At 29.3% G+C, this 22001-nt stretch overlaps 3 protein-coding genes across 3 annotated transcripts; 1 reads left to right on the forward strand and 2 right to left on the reverse strand.

Annotated features, from left to right (window-relative positions):
• Positions 235-3409, reverse strand: LOC104712493 (zinc finger protein GIS). The gene is made up of 2 exons (XM_010429407.2): positions 3301-3409; positions 235-1066 (listed from the first exon to the last, which is right to left on the reverse strand). The coding sequence occupies exons 1-2, from the start codon at positions 3359-3361 to the stop codon at positions 360-362; spliced, it is 768 nt and encodes a 255-aa protein (XP_010427709.1). The 5' UTR covers positions 3362-3409; the 3' UTR covers positions 235-359.
• Positions 1342-2557, forward strand: LOC109126321 (putative pentatricopeptide repeat-containing protein At1g10330; the record flags this gene model as incomplete). Its single annotated transcript, XM_019229816.1, has 3 exons — positions 1342-2212; positions 2266-2392; positions 2473-2557. Coding segments are annotated over 3 exons (1083 nt in total), but the record flags the coding sequence as incomplete, so codon positions are not given.
• On the reverse strand, positions 13647-14591 carry LOC104712494 (dirigent protein 21-like). Its single transcript, XM_010429408.1, has one exon. The coding sequence runs from the start codon at positions 14430-14432 to the stop codon at positions 13875-13877; it is 558 nt and encodes a 185-aa protein (XP_010427710.1). The 5' UTR covers positions 14433-14591; the 3' UTR covers positions 13647-13874.

Below are 22001 nucleotides of genomic sequence, written 5' to 3' on the forward strand. Positions count from 1 at the left end.
ATGATTTAATGATTTTCGTACAGTAAAAATCTATCTGAGTACATTACTCTGACTGACAATTTCCCTGAAACAATAGTGTTCGAAGCTTTTACTCCACAGCTATGATAATTATGGACACGTAAAATGATAAATTCCTTTCCTTCATTGAAGCACGTGTAGCGAACAAAAAAAAAAAAAAGATCGATGAACATTAAACGAAACAAATTACGTGAATGTCACACACATCGTGCCGTTTCTAATTCAGAAAAATAAACACCGCATCATTTTTTTTTTTCACTAAGTTACACTCAGTAAAAGAAGGATACGGATGGGAATAGGTTATAAAAAGTCTTTAAAGTTTTATTTTTGTTTAGGAATCGCTAAAGATGAAGATCGAGACTCACATGATCATGCACATTAGGACTCAAGCCGTACCGGTATGAAGAAGCTCGGGTCTGAGATCCGGGGCCACCCACCTGTAACGGTGGTCGCGCCTGAGAGCCGGCCAACAACGATAATGTTGAGTTAGAAGAAGAAGAAGAGATGTCACTACTAGTAAACGCTGCGTTTGAGTTATAAATGCCTTGAAGGCCAGAGGAAGAAGAAGCCCGTGGTACACGCCATAGTCCTAACGGGCTCCCGTAGCTCGGTCGTGTGTAATACGCCGACGACTGAGGACCATAAAAGTATCTTCCATAGGACCTAGCCGCGGTTAATGGACTGCTAGTCCACGAAGGGTAATGACGGTAACTGTAAAGGCTAGTGTCAGGATGATGAAAGTAAGAGGAAACACCGCGTTTGGCAAGCTGGCGTTCACGTTTGTGAGCGTTTTGGTGTCCACCTAGGGCTTGTGAAGTAGGGAAGTTTCTAAAGCAATAGTGACACTCGAATCTCCTATTGTTGATGATGTTACTATTGTCCTTATCGTTATCTCCGGTTTGATCTTCTTCTTCTTCCTCTTCTTCTTTATTTTTGCTCTGGGAGGGATCGGAGTAGTCTTCTTGACCGGTGGTGCCGGAGAAATCTTTGCCGAAGACACGAATGGGTTTAGGGTTCTTATCTTTAGGACGGCGGATGAAAGGAAGCTTAGACCATGTGCATCGCCGTTGTCTTGGGCCGTCCCTCATGTTTTTGGAATTAAAAATAAATCAAAAATAACCCATTAACCAAAAAACGTATTCTCAACGGGGACGTTTTTTCTCTCGTCGACTTGGCCACGTGCTTCCTTCTGATTGGAAAAAGAAATTGTCTAGGTAAACAGAACAAAAACTTTTCTCTCATATCTCGACGGCGATTCCATCTTCTGTGTCTTCCGAAGGCGATCCGATCATATCTCCAGAAGTTGTCGACGAATTCCGGTAGCCGATCTTCTCTCTATCCCGAAGGTGGTCCGATCTGCAGTCGAGAGGTTCTGTCTTCTCGGGTTTCAGTTTGTCTCTTGAAGACGCACTTCATCTTCTCCAACGTTTCTTCAACTCTTCAAACCAGATTAAGCAGATTCACACTGTCCTCTTTACCAGCAACGCTTTGGTCGCTTCAAGATGGAAAACGAAATGCGTCTACAACACACTCATTCGATCTTATCTCACTACAGGACAATCCAAGACCTCTCTTGCTCTCTTCACCCACATGCTTGCAAGGCAAGTCCGACCAATCAATCTCACTTTCCCTTCTCTGATAAAAGTAGCTTGTTCATCTTTCTCTGTTTCTTATGGTGTTGCCTTACATGGCCAAACTCTTAAACGGGGTGTTCTATGGGATCCATTTGTTCACACTTCTTTTGTTCGATTCTATGGTGAAGTCTGTGATTTGAAGAGCTCGAGGAAGATGTTTGATGGTATTGTAGATCCTTGTGTTGTAGCTTGTAACAGTTTGTTTGATGCTTGTGGAAGAAACAGAGAGATGGATTTTGCTTTCGAGTTATTTCAGAGTATGCCTGTAACTGATGTGGTTTCTTGGACTACTGTTATCAATGGGTTTAGTAAGAACGGGTTACACGCCAGAGCTGTTATGCTTTTTGGTGAGATGATACAGAATGAACGTGAGGTAATAACTCCGAATGAGGCTACTTTCGTTAGTGTGCTTTCTTCTTGTGCTAATTTGGATCGAGGAGGTCTTCGTTTGGGGAAACAGATTCATGTATATGTTATGGGGAGAGAGATCATCCTCACTACTACTTTGTGTACTGCTTTGCTCGATATGTATGGAAAAGCCGGTGACTTGGAAATGGCGAGTACAAGATCATTCCAACATCAGAGCATTATGGTTGCATTGTTGATCTCATAGGTAGAGCTGGACTATTGGTTGACGCGGCCAATTTCATTAATAATTTGCCATCCAAGCCTGATGCTTCTGTTCTCGGAGCTCTTTTGGGCGCCTGCAAGATTCATGAGAATGCTGAGTTAGGAAAAAAGTAGGTAAACAGCTTATCGGACTGCAACCTCAACAATGTGGCCAGTATGTGGCATTGTTGACGTTAAATGCTTTGGATAGCAATTGGTCAGTAGCAGAACAGATGAGGAAAGCCATGACAGGAGCTGGAATTTGGAAAATCCCTGCTTACAGTGTGCTGTCTTAAGGCTTGAGAAGTGAGAAGCACTGTGTGATCTATGTTCTGTTCTACTATGTTCAGTTCACTCATAGCGGCTTTCTATAGAATTCGTTGATAAAGAAGATCAAGAGCTTACTTGAAGACTAAATGTCAGCACACCAGCTTCTACCAAGCACTCTCTTAAGGTTATTCTTCTATGACGTTAACCTTGACGGGAACAAGATCACAAAGTAGACTTGGAGGTCTTTTCTTTCCAAAGGGTCTTTAGTGGGCATTTTGTCGTTTGGGATCACAATCTCTTGACCCTGTTTTACAATATAGAGTTAAGAGTTGTTGAGCGTGAAGCCGGTTAAAGCATCTATAAGAGAGACCTTTCTTCTTCTTGAGAATCAGATGAGATAAAAATGACTACATGTTCTCTTTTTTCATACATGCTTGCTCGAAAGATAAACATATGAGCATATTTGGACTAACTCTGGACATCTCCCGGATAATGAAGATTGATTTTAAAATTTTTATGAGTTGAATAAAATGTTTGTTTTTGTTTTGATGTTTTTATGTTTTATGATTTCTGTTATTAATTTCTTAATTGTATGTTTTTGTTTTGTCAACTTTAAATAATTAATACTTAAACTTTCAAAATATTATTATTTTATTTGAGGGATCAAATACAAATAGACACCAATGCTCATACTAAAAATAAGAAACTTTCAAAATATTATTATTAAATGTGAGGGACCAAAAAAAGTCCCAACCGATGTGCATGGTCTGAGAGAAGGATTCGACGTTCATGAAGTCTTGAGTATCTGTTTCTCCAGTAGACTCGTCCATCGAGAGAGAGATAGAGAGAGAGAGAGGGAGAGAAGCAAGAGAAGAGAGAGAGGAATAATGAGTGGTATAGAGTTATGAGGCTGACTTCTTCAGAGAAATAGACAACGTTTATATAAAACTGGTTGGTTCCCATTTTTTATGGCAATTCATTTATATTTTATTTGTTGTTTGGTCAGAAGGTTGATAACTTCTAAGTTCTAATTATCGAAGCCAAAGAAAGATTGATAGCTTATTATTCATGTTATCTTAATTAGAGTGATGAACAGATTACATACATGTAAAAGTCGCAATTTATTTAGTCATTAACGATGTACAATAAGTTGTGTTAATTAGTCCAATGAAGATGATGGATCTATATAGAGTATATGATGATCCAGGATCAATAGCAGGATTATATATGATATTGATCACTTTGATTATATATGATATTAAAGCTCATTCCTATGAAAAATATTTACATTCCACAATTTACTTGTCATCATAATAGTAATTACTGTTTGAAGTATTACCTTCCTCCAAAAAAATATTAGTAATGTACGTTTTTTTCTTCTGCATCGTTGTAAATATGGTGGTTCACTTTGTATTATTTTTATACGAGATCATATTATATTAATATTTTTTTTTTACGGCAAGGAATATCATATTTAACAAAACAAAACATGCACGATTACCACATTCATCTTTTTTTTTTTTCCAATATTGGTTACCTAGGAAATAAACCTTTGAATACAATAAATTACTGTAGCTTAATTTGTATATATATATGTTCATTCATTTCCCAACAAACAACTTTTCTTCAGAACCATTTGTTCCGCCTGATGGTTCCTGTGATATCTACTTTTGTTTCTTATTAATTTCTCACAAGTGCTTTTACATTACAAACATTCAATTCCAATTCCATTTAGTTTTTAGATTTTTAAAAGATTTATTTTCGATATTGAATTGAAGTGTCTGATGATTTAAAATCTAGGACATATATATAATAATAGTTTTTTGAACAAAAAAAATATATATATATATAATAATAGTTTGGTATAGTCTTTCTTTTCGATACTGATTTTTTAGTGTCTGACTGTTGGATATTTTTTTAAAAAATAAAATTTTAAAATTTATGTTTCAGTCCGGCTTTTACCTTTTCACATTCGATATAAAATTATATTTTTGAAGCATCTACAATGACAGATATATTAACCATATTAGAACTCTTTTGGTTTTCAAATCAGTGTTAATATAATTAAATCATCAATATTTTAGGATTATTAAAAATGATTTTTTAACTTTTAAACTAATTAACAATAACTCAATAAGCATTGAAATTGGAAGGAACATATACAAAATGATAGAGCAGAGATCTATATGGAGTCATGGTAAATTTATGATAGGTTAAAAAAAAAAAAAAATTATGATAGGTTAATTAAAAAGCATAAAACTAGGTGAAAGTTATTAGGTAGTTAAATTCGTCCATTACGAATGCACGTGAAAGTTATTAAGTACTCTTCTTCCTCTTTTATCACACATGTGTTTACATATGTACACCGGATGTTACTACTTATAGGTCGACGAGAATTATCTCGCAAAGGACCATCTTTTACTTCTTTCCTCTCTCTCTCTCATGCAAATTTTTCTAGTAGTGCCTCGATAGTAGAGACAGAATGAGAGGAGTGGTCCATACATGCTCTTACTTTGCTAATCAACTTGTTGATGTCATAAATGAAATTGAAAGCCTTTTTGTTGTAATCATCGTCATGTATCAAATATTGTCATGATTTTAATAATAGTTCTATACAAAGTTAAAATTTAAATTTATCCAAGTTGGTAGTTTCATGAATTACGAACCCTTTTATGATTTACTAAACATACGGAAAATAAAGTTGTTTTAGTTTTATAAAGTTTTGGCATTAAATTAGTTTGTGTAGCCATTATAAACTGAACAGTATTTAACTCTTTTTCTTTTTCTCACGCACTCCACGGACACCATATCATTTGTAAATTAGGCTAATATAAATATGGTAGAGTTTATTGGTTTAACATAAGAGTATTAGTTTTGACAAGTACCGACAGGAAAAAAAAACAAATTTATAAATCATACAGAAGGTAGGCCCCGTGAAAGGATTAAACCCCACAAGGCCTTAAAAGCCCACAAAGACTAAAAACCCCTAACAGGAAACGCTTGGTTCCAAACACCTTTGCTTTGCTATTAAAGTCATAGTCATATGCTTCGTAGATAATTAAATGGCTTTATGGGGCATTCTAAAAAATGCCTCTTTTTCCATACCCCTTTTTAAAAATACCATTTCATGTTGATCATTTTTAAAACTACCCCTCTTATATACAAAATGACCAAATTACCCTTTTTTAGTGACAGCAAGAATGTACAGTCATCAAAATCGAAAATATTTTTCCACCAAAAAAATTTCCCGCCAAATTTTTTTTTCCCGCCAAAATCGAAAATTTTTCCCGCCAAAAATATTGAAATTTATATCTTTTAAAAATATTGTAAACGCTTTTAAAAAACTTTTAAAAGCGTTTACAAGGTTTTTAAAAAGTTTTTAAACACATTGTAAACGCTTTTAAAAACCTTGTAAATGCTTTTAAAAAGCTTGTAAATGCTTTTAAAAAGCTTGTAAATGCTTTTAAAAAGCTTGTAAATGCTTTTAAAAGGTTTTTAAACACCTTATAAACGCTTTTAAAAACTTTTTAAAAGCATTTACAAGGTGTTTAAAAACCTTTTAAAAATCTTATAAAAACTTTTACAAGGTTTTTAAAATCATTGTAAAAGCGTTTACAAGGTGTTTAAAAACCTTTTAAAAATCTTTTTAAAAACCATTTGAAAACCTTTTAAAAACCTTTTAAAAACCTTTTAAAACCTTTTAAAAACCTTTTAAAAATCTTGTAAAAGCGTTTACAAGTTGTTTAAAAAACCTTTTAAAACTCTTTAAAAAATCTTGTAAAAGCCTTTACAAGGTGTTTATAAGGTAGAAACCTTATAAAACCTTTTAAAAACCTTGTAAATTTTTTTTGGCGGGAAAAATTTTGGCGGGAAAATTTTTTCGTCGAAATTTTTTAACAAAATTTTTTTGACAAAAAAAATTTTGGCGAGAAATTTTTTTCGCAAAATTTTTGGCGAGAAAATATGTCGGAAATTTTTTGGCGGGAAAATTTTGTTTTTCTTTTTATTGAATAAAATAATTTTTCATCTAAGGGTAAAATGGTCATTAAAAATTAAAAGAGGGCAAAAATAAAAATGGCCAGAAAAGAGGGTATTTTTGAAAAGGGATATATCAAAAGGGGCATTTTTAACAAATTCTCTTTGCCTTTTGGGGGAAGGGACCATTACCTCTCACTTTCTAATTTTTGATGCTTCATTTGCTCCTTTTCTTAGATGCAACTCATCAACTAGAAACACTACTCTTCTATCATCCATGTATGTCTTTTTCCTACGGCATCATATTTTGTGGAAACTTTAGGAAGCTATATATGTTGATAATAGTTATCACATATATGTATCATTATATTGAATTAGTTAAGTTGGAGAGACTAATACAAAGTAAATAGTATTTATATATACATTTTTGAAGTACATTTGGGTTTCACCCTTTTAGTTTTGCTTATTTAAAATTTTATTTACACAATTGATCTCTACATATTTGTAAAAAATCAATAAGTAAAATATGGAAATTCAAATTTGATTACATTAATAATATATCTAAAATATCGAAAATCAATTATTACGCATTTGATTTATAATTTCCTAAAATAATTTTTATTTTTATAAAATCTTTACATTCAACATCATATTCCTAAAATATCTCTACAACATCTTTTTATTTTCCTTTTACAAAACCGTTTCGAAAATTACATTAATTGTTGATTTTTAAAATATTATATATTAATAACAACTAACCAATTTTATATTCTACAGTAACAATAATATGCTCTAGAGATTTCAATTGATTTTGAAATAGAAAAACATTTAATCAAAACTTATTTTTGGTATGTTAAAATTGTTGTTATATCAAAAAAAAAAAATTACAAAATCGATTGAATAGCAATGATTTTATTTAGGTTTTTTTTTGTCAAAAACTTAAATTGCTGGACACACTTTTTCTCCCTATAAATAAAGAAAAACTAGATAATAACCCGCGCTAGTAGTGCGGAGAATTTTCTTTTATTTTGTTATTTGTTAATATTATGTTTATGTTGTATCATTCATTTACATGTTATATAATATAGTACTATATAGTGAATTTTGATTCATATTAAACTACTAATAGGTAGGCCTGAAAACTACTACCGATACCCGTATTGGACCCGTTTTTCGGTTTGTATCCGTCTCGAAAAAAGGTACCCGCAACTTTAGGGTCGAGTGAAGGGTATAATAATTATATTATCCATGAATAATGATCGAGTATCGGATATTAATTTAATTTTTGAGCGTCTCGTTACCCGTCTCATTACCCGTTTTATTATCCGACTCATAAATATACGTTAATATTTTGTAGAATAATGTTACCAGCGTGAGGAAATATTTATGTAAATTTGGATTTGTTTGTTACAAAATAATAGTAGAAATTTATTAGTTCTATACATTTTATAAAATTATATATTTAATTTACTTAAGGTCATACTCTGATTTCGACCCGTAGTTGGTACTACTATTTTGGTTTGGTGCAATATCAAATTCGTTAATTATACATTCGGTAAAACCAAAAATATCCAAAAAAACATGTATTGACCCGTGATTCGGTATTACAAATTGATGTGATCGTGTTTAGAAATCTTAATATACCAAATTTACATATTGAAGTTATTGGTATAACATGTTGTATATTAATTTTATAGGTGAAACTTACAATTAGGTTATGTATATTATCAATATTATACACTTAGTATTGTTTATTAGTGAATATTGTGTATAAACAATTAAGTTTTAGCTAATTAAATAGTTTGTTATTATTTCCTAAGATTTATGAAACAATAAATAGAGTTTTATTATTTTGTAAACAAATCTAAACTTATCTTTTGTTAGTTATTAGAATAATTAAAATATAACAGCATTTTTGTAATATGTCACATCAGAACTGGTTAAATTTTTAACAACATAGCTTAAATGAGTATATAGATATATTTTAAAAATATAAAAAATGTCGTATCCTAATTTTAATATATATTTGTTATTATTAAATGATTTAGATATGTAAATATTTAATCTTAGTTTTCTAAATAAATTTAAGTTTTATAATTTTCTAAATACTGTGTTATTGTTTTCTAAGATTTTTGAAACAATAAATAGAATCTTTATAATTATTTTATTACATAATTTCGAAATAATTTTATTATTATTTTATTAAATAATTTTGTAATTATTTTATTAATGATTTCTTGTAATTTAATAAATTAATAATTACTATTTTTTTGGATAATCATTTTCAGGTTACAACAAATTAATATTAAGATTCTGTTATTATATTTTGGATTCAAATACAGTGGCATTTTGTTTAAAGGGTTATTTGTTTAAAGGGTTGCTTAAATAAGTATATAGATAGGTGTCAGATACTTTCACAATGGTATGTTCTCTCTTCTTCTCCTTTTTTCTGTATTATTATAAATGCATATAAATAAAATTTATATTGTGATATTGCTACTAAATTTTATGGAATATATGCATATATTAGTTTCAAATGTAAGATGATGATGATCACTTTACAAATGTAATACTGTTTTAAAAACTTTTTTCTAAATTAAAAAGTTGAAAAACTAACATTAATTAAAATTTTATTTTGCAGATGAACAATAATAATGAAATAAAAATTTGTACACTTATTTTGTCGAGAAAGCAATGTCGGTAAAGTTTTATGTAGTGTCTCTAAAATGTGTTTATGCTTATTGGAAGCTAGGTAGCAACATCACCACTATCACAATAATAATAATTATCTTCATGTATATTTTGTCATTTTTGCTTAATTATTACTCTCTAATTATATTTATTTATGTTACCAATTCCAGTATTTGATTTCATGATGTCATATGTTTTTATGTATTTCATAATGCTATATATTTTCATGTATTGTTATTTAACATCCAAAAGTAATATTAGTTTTGCTATAACTTTTAATCATACTTCTTCAGTCAAATTAATAATCCGAATTAATGTTGTAAAATAAAATAGCATTTGTATTTACATTAAATTTTATGTGTAATTAAATCATTGTACCTTATTATTTAAAAATTAAAAGAAATTATCCTAATTACTTAAGTTTTATTATAAACATATGTTTACATCTAAAAAGTATTTATATGTGGGTTTACATAAATTTACAAAATAAAGTTATTTACAAAAGATAATTTCAATTATACTCTACATTGTAAGGCTTCTTCAACAAGCCTAAAAATATTTTTTTCAAAATTAATCTCATTATTTAGTTTTCTAAACGATTTACTGAATATTATTTCAATATTAGATAATCTTCTATAGAAAAAACGTTTGATGCTGAAATCTTTAATTTGTTTAAGATTTTGGAAACAATATTGAAAATATAAATATTCTAAATATTAAAAAACTTCATAAAATTAAATTTAAATGATTGCGGATGTGATAAACCGGGTTTGAGTTTACATTAATATGATTTTTTTACGGGTTGTCCACACAAAATATTTTATTCTGAAATAATATGAGTTAAATGAAAGAGGTTATGTCATCATCATTTCATTATTTTGAATATAAGAGAATCTTAAACAGTCAAAATATGGTTATACAATCTTAAAATTAACAATCAAAATACAGTTATACAATATTAAACACTAAACAAAACAAACAAAATTGATAAATATAACTTAAAATTTAATTTTTTAGTTAAAAAATCGTTATGCGGTGTACCGCGGGTTAAAATCTAGTAACGTTTTTATAGAAAACTCCTAAGGTACAAGAAATCTGAAATGTCCACTCATAAGGTATATATATTAATCCGTCTTCCTTTATTCATCTTCATCCCAACTTTCTTAAATATTTTCATATATTAGATAAAACATTTTGCATATCACTATAACTATATTAAATGATCAACCTAGTTTTTGTATTTCATACTTTTTTATTATACGTTGAGAATTGCTTTTGTTTATGAAACTGTAAAATTTTACTTAAAATTTTATATATTTATTTTAAATATTTAAACACTAATATATATAATAATAATAATATTTGCTATATATATTATTGATATATTAAACCATTTTTTTGCCTAGCTATGGCATCAAAATATCTTGGCACGGCTCTTTTTTTTCAAACCATGTATATGCCTATTTATTTAGTATATATGTTTTCATACATTACTGTCCTTTTAACCATGTGTTTAATTAAGTAGAGGTGAGTTTCGAATTTATTCCATGCAAAAAAACTATCTATGGTATCAAAAAATGGTATATGTATATATATATATATATCTCCTTTATAATAAAACGGAAGTACACAACATTATTTTGGTAGACTTTATAATTTTAATACATGGTTACAAATAGGTTATAAATAGATTATGAATTCATCCATATATTAATTGTAACAAATAAAATCTTAATTGTAACAGAAAATCTTAAACAAGTTATTCCTTTATAATAAAATAGAAGTACACAACATTATTTTGGTAGACTTTATAATTTTAATACATGGTTACAAATAGGTTATAAATAGATTATGAATTCATCCATATATTAATTGTAACAAATAAAATCTTAATTGTAACAGAAAATCTTAAACAAGTTATTCCAAATTGATAGTTCATGGATATTCCAAACTTTATTTTCGGAAGATCACATATATGGTTCCAAATATCTAGAATCACAATATTACCAATTTATTTTTCACAGATTTTATTCATAAACCACATCAATAAAAAAGTTATTAAAGGGATAAAAATATATTATCAATCATAAAAAAGGAATCAAATCTCGCTAATTTAACAAGATTAATCGTGATCTTCAGAATCATATTCAGAAATTAAAAATTAAATCTTAATGCTAGATTAGGACCATGCTAGAGCACGGGTTGAAATTTTTACCAAAAAAAGAGCACGGGTTGAAATCCCTTTTATTTATATTATAATTTTAAAATAAAATATAATTTATATGATTGATTTTAAAAGTCTTTAAGGTCCTAATCTAGCATTAATCATGATCTTTGGAATCATATATTATAATATAAATAAACGAAATTTCTATCTGTGCTCTAGTACGGATCTTTATCTAGTATATATATATATATTATATAGTCCTATAAAACTTTTATATGCATACCTTTTTAGGCTACTTCTTGTGAGAGGTCTTAAATTTGAATCTCCCGTTGTAATATATTCATACAAAGAGTATATGGAAAAAAAAAATGGTAGATCCAATCTAATCAGATAAGTATATCATATGTAATGCAAACCCGGTCTGCATGACTAGTTAGTAGCTATCATGAATGGACCGACCGGACTAGGGATCACCTAATAATTAAAATACATTAAATCACTAATAAGTAACAGTTGTGTGTTGTAAGTAAATGAAAAATAAATTGAAGAAGATTTTGATTTGAATTTTAACTTTATGGGGAACAAATCATGTCCCTTTCATAGCATGTAACCTCACAAGCTATAATATAAGCCTACTTTATAATAGCATGTAACCTCGTAAGCTAAATAATTTGTAGCAGATTAAGGGTTCAATGGTAACCGCGGAATTAGTAGTGCGGGACAAAAATTTTGTTTGTGCGGTACGGTTCAACTGCGGTACGTGCGGGACAAATATATTTGCGGGACAAGTGCGGTTATTCCAAAATAAGCGGTACAAAATAATGTTTGATTGGTGATAAACTATTTGCGGTGCGGATTTCATATGATATTATTAATAATTAGTATAATTATATCTATAGAATAATTTTAGGAATAGTGTTTAGTATTTAGAATTTATAGTTTAATTTTGAAATATAATTTTATTTTGGAATTTTAGAAGTAATGTGCTAAATTTGGAAACAAATTTATTAGTTTGGTGCTATTGTGAGATTTGCCCAAAAAAATATTGCAAACCTTAATTATCTAAATTTATTTAATCCAAATGATTAAATTCTTATATATATGCACAACTGTAAATATTTTGGCAATAAATAATTTCATATAATTTCATATAATCTATGGTTGATTACTTTTTTTTATTAATCATAAAAAACAAAGTACGTAATTGAAAAACGCTGCATAATACTCGGTTGTTCAAAACAAAGGCGGTCCACTAGTAAATCTTCACCAGATGAAAAACGCAACTACTTTTTTTCTTTTTTTCTCAAATAACGCAAATCACATATTCATATGTGAATGGTGACTAAACTAAATTTTTTAAAAATAAGTCTTCAAATCCGCTTTGAGAGAGTCACCATTCAGGGCCTAAAAACAGAAGATATTTATAAACACAACAAATGCAAATGAAGTTGTCAAAAAAAAAAAAAAACAAATGCAAATGAAGTTGTCAAAAAAAAAAAAAAAACAAATGCAAATGAAGTTAAAGAACATGAGCCCACCAATGTCTTTTACTCTTTTAGAGTTAAACACCCTAGATTCTACTTCTATATGTGCAGTTATACACAATCAATGTCAATTTAAGAATCTTGCGAAGAGACGATTTTAGAAAACTAGACTAGGAAAATGATGCCTATAGAAACTTTCACTTAAACAAATCATTCTTCTAGTATCATTTTTAGTTGGTTCAATATTACTTTTTTTTTTTATCTGAAAGGTAGATAGGTTTCATTTAATGACAACATTTTGTATGGACCACGATTTATGTAATTATGATAAATGGAGAGAGCATCTTTTTCAGATATTGTATGTGGAAAGCTTTCTCGAAGATATTATGATGTCAATATGTCATACATGTTTCCCGACCTCTGTTATCAATGTTTTTTTTTTCTTTTCCTCGTTCCCTTTGATTTTATGACAGAACAGATTGGGCTTAGGCCCAATAAATATAATGATTGGATATCATCTCAATATTCCCCACAATGCCCCCCTCGGTCAAAGGTTCATGTCCAATAGTAGTATTCTTCGTTCACTTTAAAGGGAAAAAAAATAAAACTAATCTTGATTTTTTTTTTTCTTTTTTGTCAAACTAATCTTGCATTTTTGGATGAGTAATAATTGTAAATTCCCCACAAGCAACAATGCGACGTGCTTACTTCTCCAACTGTAAACTGTTTATCAAGTGTATATAGAGACATATATATATATATTTGCATTGTGATAATTGTATACAGATTTACGACAAATATACCAAATATATAATGTGTTACATTTCATCAAATCATGTTTCTCGGTACCATAATTTCTTACAAGAAAATAACATGAAAAATCACAATATCGATCCAAAAACTGGAAAAAAGAAACATTTATTCATCCAACTTTTTATTTCTCGATGTATTCAAAGTTCAAACTAAAACTTACATATTTTCACGTAATTAAACATGGAAAAGCACCAAATTAAAGAAGTCAAACAATTAATGCCATACATAGACATTATACTCGACCACAGCATTTCCGCTCGTAATATTGAACGTAACAGTCTTGGCCTGTGCATATCCTTTCCCGAACCTGAAAGCTCCCGTACCTCCGATGATCGGCATCTCTCTCACCTTTGACATTATCGGATTCCGGCCATACAATGAGAAGGTACTGCCGGAAAATTTACCTGTCGTGAAAACAAAGTTAAAAACCATAAGCAGACTAAACTCCTTCTGGTCGGTCGATGCAAACATTCCTTGCGCTCTCCCAACTTCCCCTGACGTTATTTCAGGTCCCACCGTCAATATGTCGTCAACAATTGCAACCATACCAAAAGCGGTTGCCGAGGAGTTTGTGGTGGGACCTGTAGTGACCACGACGGAGGTTGGTTTGTCTGCGGTGACAATATCGTGTAAGTAGAAGTGGAGGTGGGTTAGCTTCTCTAGTTTATGTCCTGGATATGGTTTCTTCACTGTTGTCGAGAAAGTTTTGGATCCTGTTATGGTGGCGGCCAGAAGAAGAGCTGAGAACATAGAAAGAAGAAGGCTAGCCATGGGGAAGATGGTTGTTTGTTGCTTGAGAGAGTCAACTTATCTTTCAGGCTATGTGTGATTGCGTTTTTGTGGAAGTGATCGCATAATTTATACACAAAACAGAATCATTGATTGAAAGCACAAAATGTTTTGATAATCGATTTGCTTGGTGTACTACAGCTAGCGTCTAGACCCTAGCGAGGCGACGTGCTAACAAACAAATCTCCATTGATGTGGACATAAGTTTAAAGGTTACACAAGTATATCGCTTTTCCAAAATAATATTAAAAAGGAAGGTTACAAGTGTTAAAGATAGAGATAACATATTTTTATGACGTAAACTAAAATAGGGAAAGTCAGAAGCACGTTTGTTGCATCTTGAGAAAATACAACTATTTTAAATTTAAAGTATAACTATTCCATGATTCCAGTAGTACTATGTTTTACTAGTCGTCTCAAGTGATGAGATTTAATAAAGACTATTTAAGTGTACTTTACAGTTTTGAGGTTGTAACCTTTTTTCTTACTTCATCATATTCACTCATTTTGAGGCATAAGGTTGTTATCTCCACTGATGATGTGGACATAATCTTCGTTTAAAGGTTACAAACTTACAATTATCTAGTGAGCATAAAAAACAAATTGAAAAGAATGCTTTTATTACCAAAAAAGAAGAAGATAGAGATATGTTGTATGACTTTTTTTATCTTTTTGGACAAAGTTTTATGACTTTATGTAAAGTAGGGAAAGTCTGCAGAGTACGTTTGTTCATCTACCAAAAATGGTTTTCTAGCATTTTCACTCTAGCGTTTGTTGTTATCCTATTGTACGTACACGTGAATCTCTAGTGTTTCTACTATTCCATGATTTCAGCACTACACTGTTTTACTACTAGTCGTCTAAAATTTATTTCAAGTGATGAGATTTTCAAAAAGACTTTATATATGTTCATATTTCACCATTAATTGTAACGCTGTCTCGCGTTTTGGCGTGCGCCCATATATCTGGGCATGTGTTCTGTTGTTTCTTGATGATCCACTAAGAGTTTTGACCTCAGAGGGACAATGAGATACATAAGGTTAGCTCACAAGTCAAACCAGTCAACATTCAAAGGTTATACTGATATTGTTTTTCGTAAATAGTAATAGACTTTACGACGAGACTTATTAGGGCATCATTAATGGGAGTTACTAATCAAGTGATTCATTAATTAAAAATTAATATAGTGATGAAAGAGAAGAAAAAAATGGAAGAATCGCTGCTCAAATTACTAGAGAAAGAACGGTTTCTCTCAAATAATTAACAGCTATCACTCACATAATGGTTATAATTAATAAAAAATAATAAATAAATAAAATAAATTTTTTTTTTAAAAGGAATATGAGAGGGTTACTGCCGGTAACGATGGTCTTATAGCACGTAAAAGTTCGAATAAATGTTGCAGTTAAAGCAAAGAAATCCATCAACGATTTAATTTACTCAATTTTGGGATGGACGAATCCATCAGCGTCCGACTTAAGTATAAAGACGATTTATACTTAGTTTGTATAGATTGTTTTTTCTATTTTCATTGGACTACACCATTACATAATATATTTGATGAATAGTAAATAAAAAACAATATATCTAACCCACAAATAAATTTGTTCATCCTAACCGGTGCAACTATTCAAATCCGTAGTGGTAATGTTTTAACCAAAACATTAAAAATGTTAGTTACCAATATAATATTATTATAAGTTGACCATTTTGCGATAAGGAAACAATATCCTGAAGAGTTCAACACATAAATTACGAATTTTTATAACACTCACAATACAAATTAAACGAAAATCACAATATCGGTTAAACAACAACAACAACACAAACCATTTATCCGACATGTTATTTATTTCATCTGATTTTCAAAAAAAAGTGGTGAAACGCATAAAAAAGTGCCAATAGGTTAATGCCATATATAGACATTATACACGACCACAGCATTTCCGCTGGTAGTATTGTACACAAAAGTCTTGGCCTGTGCATTAGTTAAACAGTTGAATTTTATTTTCAACACCCCCATTGTAAATTGTCTAAGTGAGCATAAAGATTTAAAATTGAAAAAATTGCTTTTAATTATTACCAAAAAAGAAAGTAGATAGAGATATGTTGTATGTCTTTTATCTTTTGTTTTGGACAACTTTTTACGACTTTATCTAAAGTAAAGAAAGTCACAGACACGTTTGTTGTCGTCGTATTGTATAAACACGTAAAAATATTTCTATACCTACTATTCCATGATTTTAGTATTACACTGTTTTACTAGCTAGTCGTCTAAAATTTATTTGAAGTGATGAGATTTTCAAAAAGAATAGACAAGCGTTTCCAATTTCGAGGCATTAAGTTGTAACCTTTTTCTCCTACCTCACACTATTTTCACTCACTAAAGCAATAGAAAGTAAACTCATGTGTTCTATACATATTGTAATAGTTAAAAAAATTGTATACCTAAGTAATGTAAGAGACTCGAAGTCCATAAATTGCTTATATGTTTTGAAAAACTTCTTTACCAAAGATTAGCACCTTAGCCATTATTTGAAAATCACTCTTGATATAAGAACATAAAGCTGTCCATGTGGAAAACATTGCAATTTCATACAATCACATAGTAAATTATTAGAATTAATCGTAATCATCTATGTTTTAAACAAATATAAGTACATAGATAAAAGATTTATATTTACAAATATAAGCCCACTTCGACATCTGCTAAGATCACTTCTAAGGTTTATCCAGTGAAACTCGTGTATTGTCGCCATGAGTGAACGATCCGCACTTGAATCTTCATAGTCGGCTTGAATGGCTTAATATTAGCAAGGTTCGTGATTCCATTGTTTTGCAGCCTTTTTTTCTTCTATAATATATTAACTGGGTATCGAGTATATTATTGTAAGCTACATTGCTTTAGATGACTCATATATTTATAGTTGAAGACCTAGGTATTTAGAATATACCTAGCATATATTTGGCGAGTAAATGATTATATGAGAATATGGTAAGTAGCAAAGATTTCGCGTAATTTTCTTTTGTTAGTTTAGGTAACATGATTTGAAACGATATTGTTGGTAATTTTTAAAGTTTGGTATAGTTTCTTAAATTGTGTCGTTGTTTTATTTAATTTTATATATTTAGTAAAGCTTTAATTTTAAATGATTTCGGTAGATGATTCTCTTTATTGATTTTGTAATAAATTGGAGATATGCAAATTGGTAATTCGCGTGATTATAGGGACATAAGTATTGTATGTTTCTCATTATTGTTGCTATTCGTAGAAATTATAGGAATTATAGTAGTCAATATTTGTTATTTAAAGAATGCTGTTTTTAGAATATTGTATTTAATGTAATTAGGCCACTAAATGTTTGCATATTGGATATTGATTTTGATGGGCTGCTCGTTTACCATTTTTTATGTCTTATTTATGGGCCAGATGTTTTTCGATTGAATGATATCTTGTTTGGTGACGGAAATAAGTATTGTTACTCTGAACACACAAAACACAATCCGAACTAACAAAAACAGAGTGACAATACGATCCGCGTGTTTTGACTTATAAATTTACTTCAATGTCCTTCTTATCTTGTATGCTTTACTTTATTCAGGGTCATTTTATGTCATATATTCTTATGTTTCATTTTTGCCTTGAAATAATGCTTCCCTTTTAATAGTATAGATTCAAGTGTTTACAATTTTGAGGCATAGAAATGTAAACACTTGAATAATCTTTAAAATCTTTAAATTATGGTTTCTTACTTCACCAATTTCACTCATTGTGAGGCATGAGTTTGTTATCTACATTGATGATGTGGACATATCTTCGTTTAAAGGTTACAATTATTAAGACTATCAACAATGGTTTTAAGATTCAACACCCTCCACATCATATATTTCTTTTTCACATCATATTCTCTTTCTTCCACCTAATTATTCAACATCCACTAAAATTTTACATTCTACAATGGTTTGTTTAATAAAATTCAACACTCTACTCCACTTATTTTTATTTCATAATTTTAATTTCTTTTATGTTTTAGTTTTTCCGATTACGTATCAATAACGACTATCGTTTAAATTTTAATTAATGTAATTAAGAGTTAAATATTTTTATTTTCTTTTATTTAAATTTCATGTTCTTAATTAAGAAAATATAAATAGTAAAAACGAAAATAGAGAGAGTCATTATTAAAACAAATAAAATTATGAATTTTGGGTGTTAGAAGGGTTGTTGTTTGGATCTATTTTTTCAGAGATGACTGAAAAAAATAAAACCAAGAATTTATAAGAGGTAAATAGAAAATTATTATGAAAATATGGTTTTTTTTTCTGTGTCCAAATCTAATGAAACAAGTCTCTATTTATAGAGTATGAAAAATGATGAATTTTGATATAATTTTTTATTTTTTTTAAAGTAATATCATATCAATAATTATTTTTCAATAATGTAGATGTAAAAAAAACTCAATAAATATATTCTATTATTTTCGGATGTATCTATCTATATCTTGTTTGACATATTTTTTTTTTGTCCAATTAACACATGACACATGTAAAAATTGGTCCCTTTCTTTTTCTTTCAATCCGTTAAAATAATTCAACACTTGTGAATCCACATCATTTTTTTTCAATTTTCAACACCCTCGTTGCATTAGTTAAACAGTTGAATTTTATTTTCAATACCCCCATTCTAAATTGTCTAAGTGAGCATAAAGATTTAAAATTGAAAAAATTGCTTTTAATTATTACCAAAAAAGAAAGTAGATAGAGATATGTTGTATGTCTTTTATCTTTTGTTTTGGACAACTTTTTACGACTTTATCTAAAGTAAAGAAAGTCACAGACACGTTTGTTGTCGTCGTATTGTATAAACACGTAAAAATATTTCTATACCTACTATTCCATGATTTTAGTATTACACTGTTTTACTAGCTAGTCGTCTAAAATTTATTTGAAGTGATGAGATTTTCAAAAAGAATAGACAAGCGTTTCCAATTTCGAGGCATTAAGTTGTAACCTTTTTCTCCTACCTCACACTATTTTCACTCACTAAAGCAATAGAAAGTAAACTCATGTGTTCTATACATATTGTAATAGTTAAAAAAATTGTATACCTAAGTAATGTAAGAGACTCGAAGTCCATAAATTGCTTATATGTTTTGAAAAACTTCTTTACCAAAGATTAGCACCTTAGCCATTATTTGAAAATCACTCTTGATATAAGAACATAAAGCTGTCCATGTGGAAAACATTGCAATTTCATACAATCACATAGTAAATTATTAGAATTAATCGTAATCATCTATGTTTTAAACAAATATAAGTACATAGATAAAAGATTTATATTTACAAATATAAGCCCACTTCGACATCTGCTAAGATCACTTCTAAGGTTTATCCAGTGAAACTCGTGTATTGTCGCCATGAGTGAACGATCCGCACTTGAATCTTCATAGTCGGCTTGAATGGCTTAATATTAGCAAGGTTCGTGATTCCATTGTTTTGCAGCCTTTTTTTCTTCTAGAATATATTAACTGGGTATCGAGTATATTATTGTAAGCTACATTGCTTTAGATGACTCATATATTTATAGTTGAAGACCTAGGTATTTAGAATATACCTAGCATATATTTGGCGAGTAAATGATTATATGAGAATATGGTAAGTAGCAAAGATTTCGCGTAATTTTCTTTTGTTAGTTTAGGTAACATGATTTGAAACGATATTGTTGGTAATTTTTAAAGTTTGGTATAGTTTCTTAAATTGTGTCGTTGTTTTATTTAATTTTATATATTTAGTAAAGCTTTAATTTTAAATGATTTCGGTAGATGATTCTCTTTATTGATTTTGTAATAAATTGGAGATATGCAAATTGGTAATTCGCGTGATTATAGGGACATAAGTATTGTATGTTTCTCATTATTGTTGCTATTCGTAGAAATTATAGGAATTATAGTAGTCAATATTTGTTATTTAAAGAATGCTGTTTTTAGAATATTGTATTTAATGTAATTAGGCCACTAAATGTTTGCATATTGGATATTGATTTTGATGGGCTGCTCGTTTACCATTTTTTATGTCTTATTTATGGGCCAGATGTTTTTCGATTGAATGATATCTTGTTTGGTGACGGAAATAAGTATTGTTACTCTGAACACACAAAACACAATCCGAACTAACAAAAACAGAGTGACAATACGATCCGCGTGTTTTGACTTATAAATTTACTTCAATGTCCTTCTTATCTTGTATGCTTTACTTTATTCAGGGTCATTTTATGTCATATATTCTTATGTTTCATTTTTGCCTTGAAATAATGCTTCCCTTTTAATAGTATAGATTCAAGTGTTTACAATTTTGAGGCATAGAAATGTAAACACTTGAATAATCTTTAAAATCTTTAAATTATGGTTTCTTACTTCACCAATTTCACTCATTGTGAGGCATGAGTTTGTTATCTACATTGATGATGTGGACATATCTTCGTTTAAAGGTTACAATTATTAAGACTATCAACAATGGTTTTAAGATTCAACACCCTCCACATCATATATTTCTTTTTCACATCATATTCTCTTTCTTCCACCTAATTATTCAACATCCACTAAAATTTTACATTCTACAATGGTTTGTTTAATAAAATTCAACACTCTACTCCACTTATTTTTATTTCATAATTTTAATTTCTTTTATGTTTTAGTTTTTCCGATTACGTATCAATAACGACTATCGTTTAAATTTTAATTAATGTAATTAAGAGTTAAATATTTTTATTTTCTTTTATTTAAATTTCATGTTCTTAATTAAGAAAATATAAATAGTAAAAACGAAAATAGAGAGAGTCATTATTAAAACAAATAAAATTATGAATTTTGGGTGTTAGAAGGGTTGTTGTTTGGATCTATTTTTTCAGAGATGACTGAAAAAAATAAAACCAAGAATTTATAAGAGGTAAATAGAAAATTATTATGAAAATATGGTTTTTTTTTCTGTGTCCAAATCTAATGAAACAAGTCTCTATTTATAGAGTATGAAAAATGATGAATTTTGATATAATTTTTTATTTTTTTTAAAGTAATATCATATCAATAATTATTTTTCAATAATGTAGATGTAAAAAAAACTCAATAAATATATTCTATTATTTTCGGATGTATCTATCTATATCTTGTTTGACATATTTTTTTTTTGTCCAATTAACACATGACACATGTAAAAATTGGTCCCTTTCTTTTTCTTTCAATCCGTTAAAATAATTCAACACTTGTGAATCCACATCATTTTTTTTCAATTTTCAACACCCTCGTTGCATTAGTTAAACAGTTGAATTTTATTTTCAATACCCCCATTCTAAATTGTCTAAGTGAGCATAAAGATTTAAAATTGAAAAAATTGCTTTTAATTATTACCAAAAAAGAAAGTAGATAGAGATATGTTGTATGTCTTTTATCTTTTGTTTTGGACAACTTTTTACGACTTTATCTAAAGTAAAGAAAGTCACAGACACGTTTGTTGTCGTCGTATTGTATAAACACGTAAAAATATTTCTATACCTAC

This window comes from Camelina sativa, chromosome 9 (genome assembly GCF_000633955.1).
Source record: "Camelina sativa cultivar DH55 chromosome 9, Cs, whole genome shotgun sequence".
Classification (NCBI taxonomy): domain Eukaryota; kingdom Viridiplantae; phylum Streptophyta; class Magnoliopsida; order Brassicales; family Brassicaceae; genus Camelina; species Camelina sativa.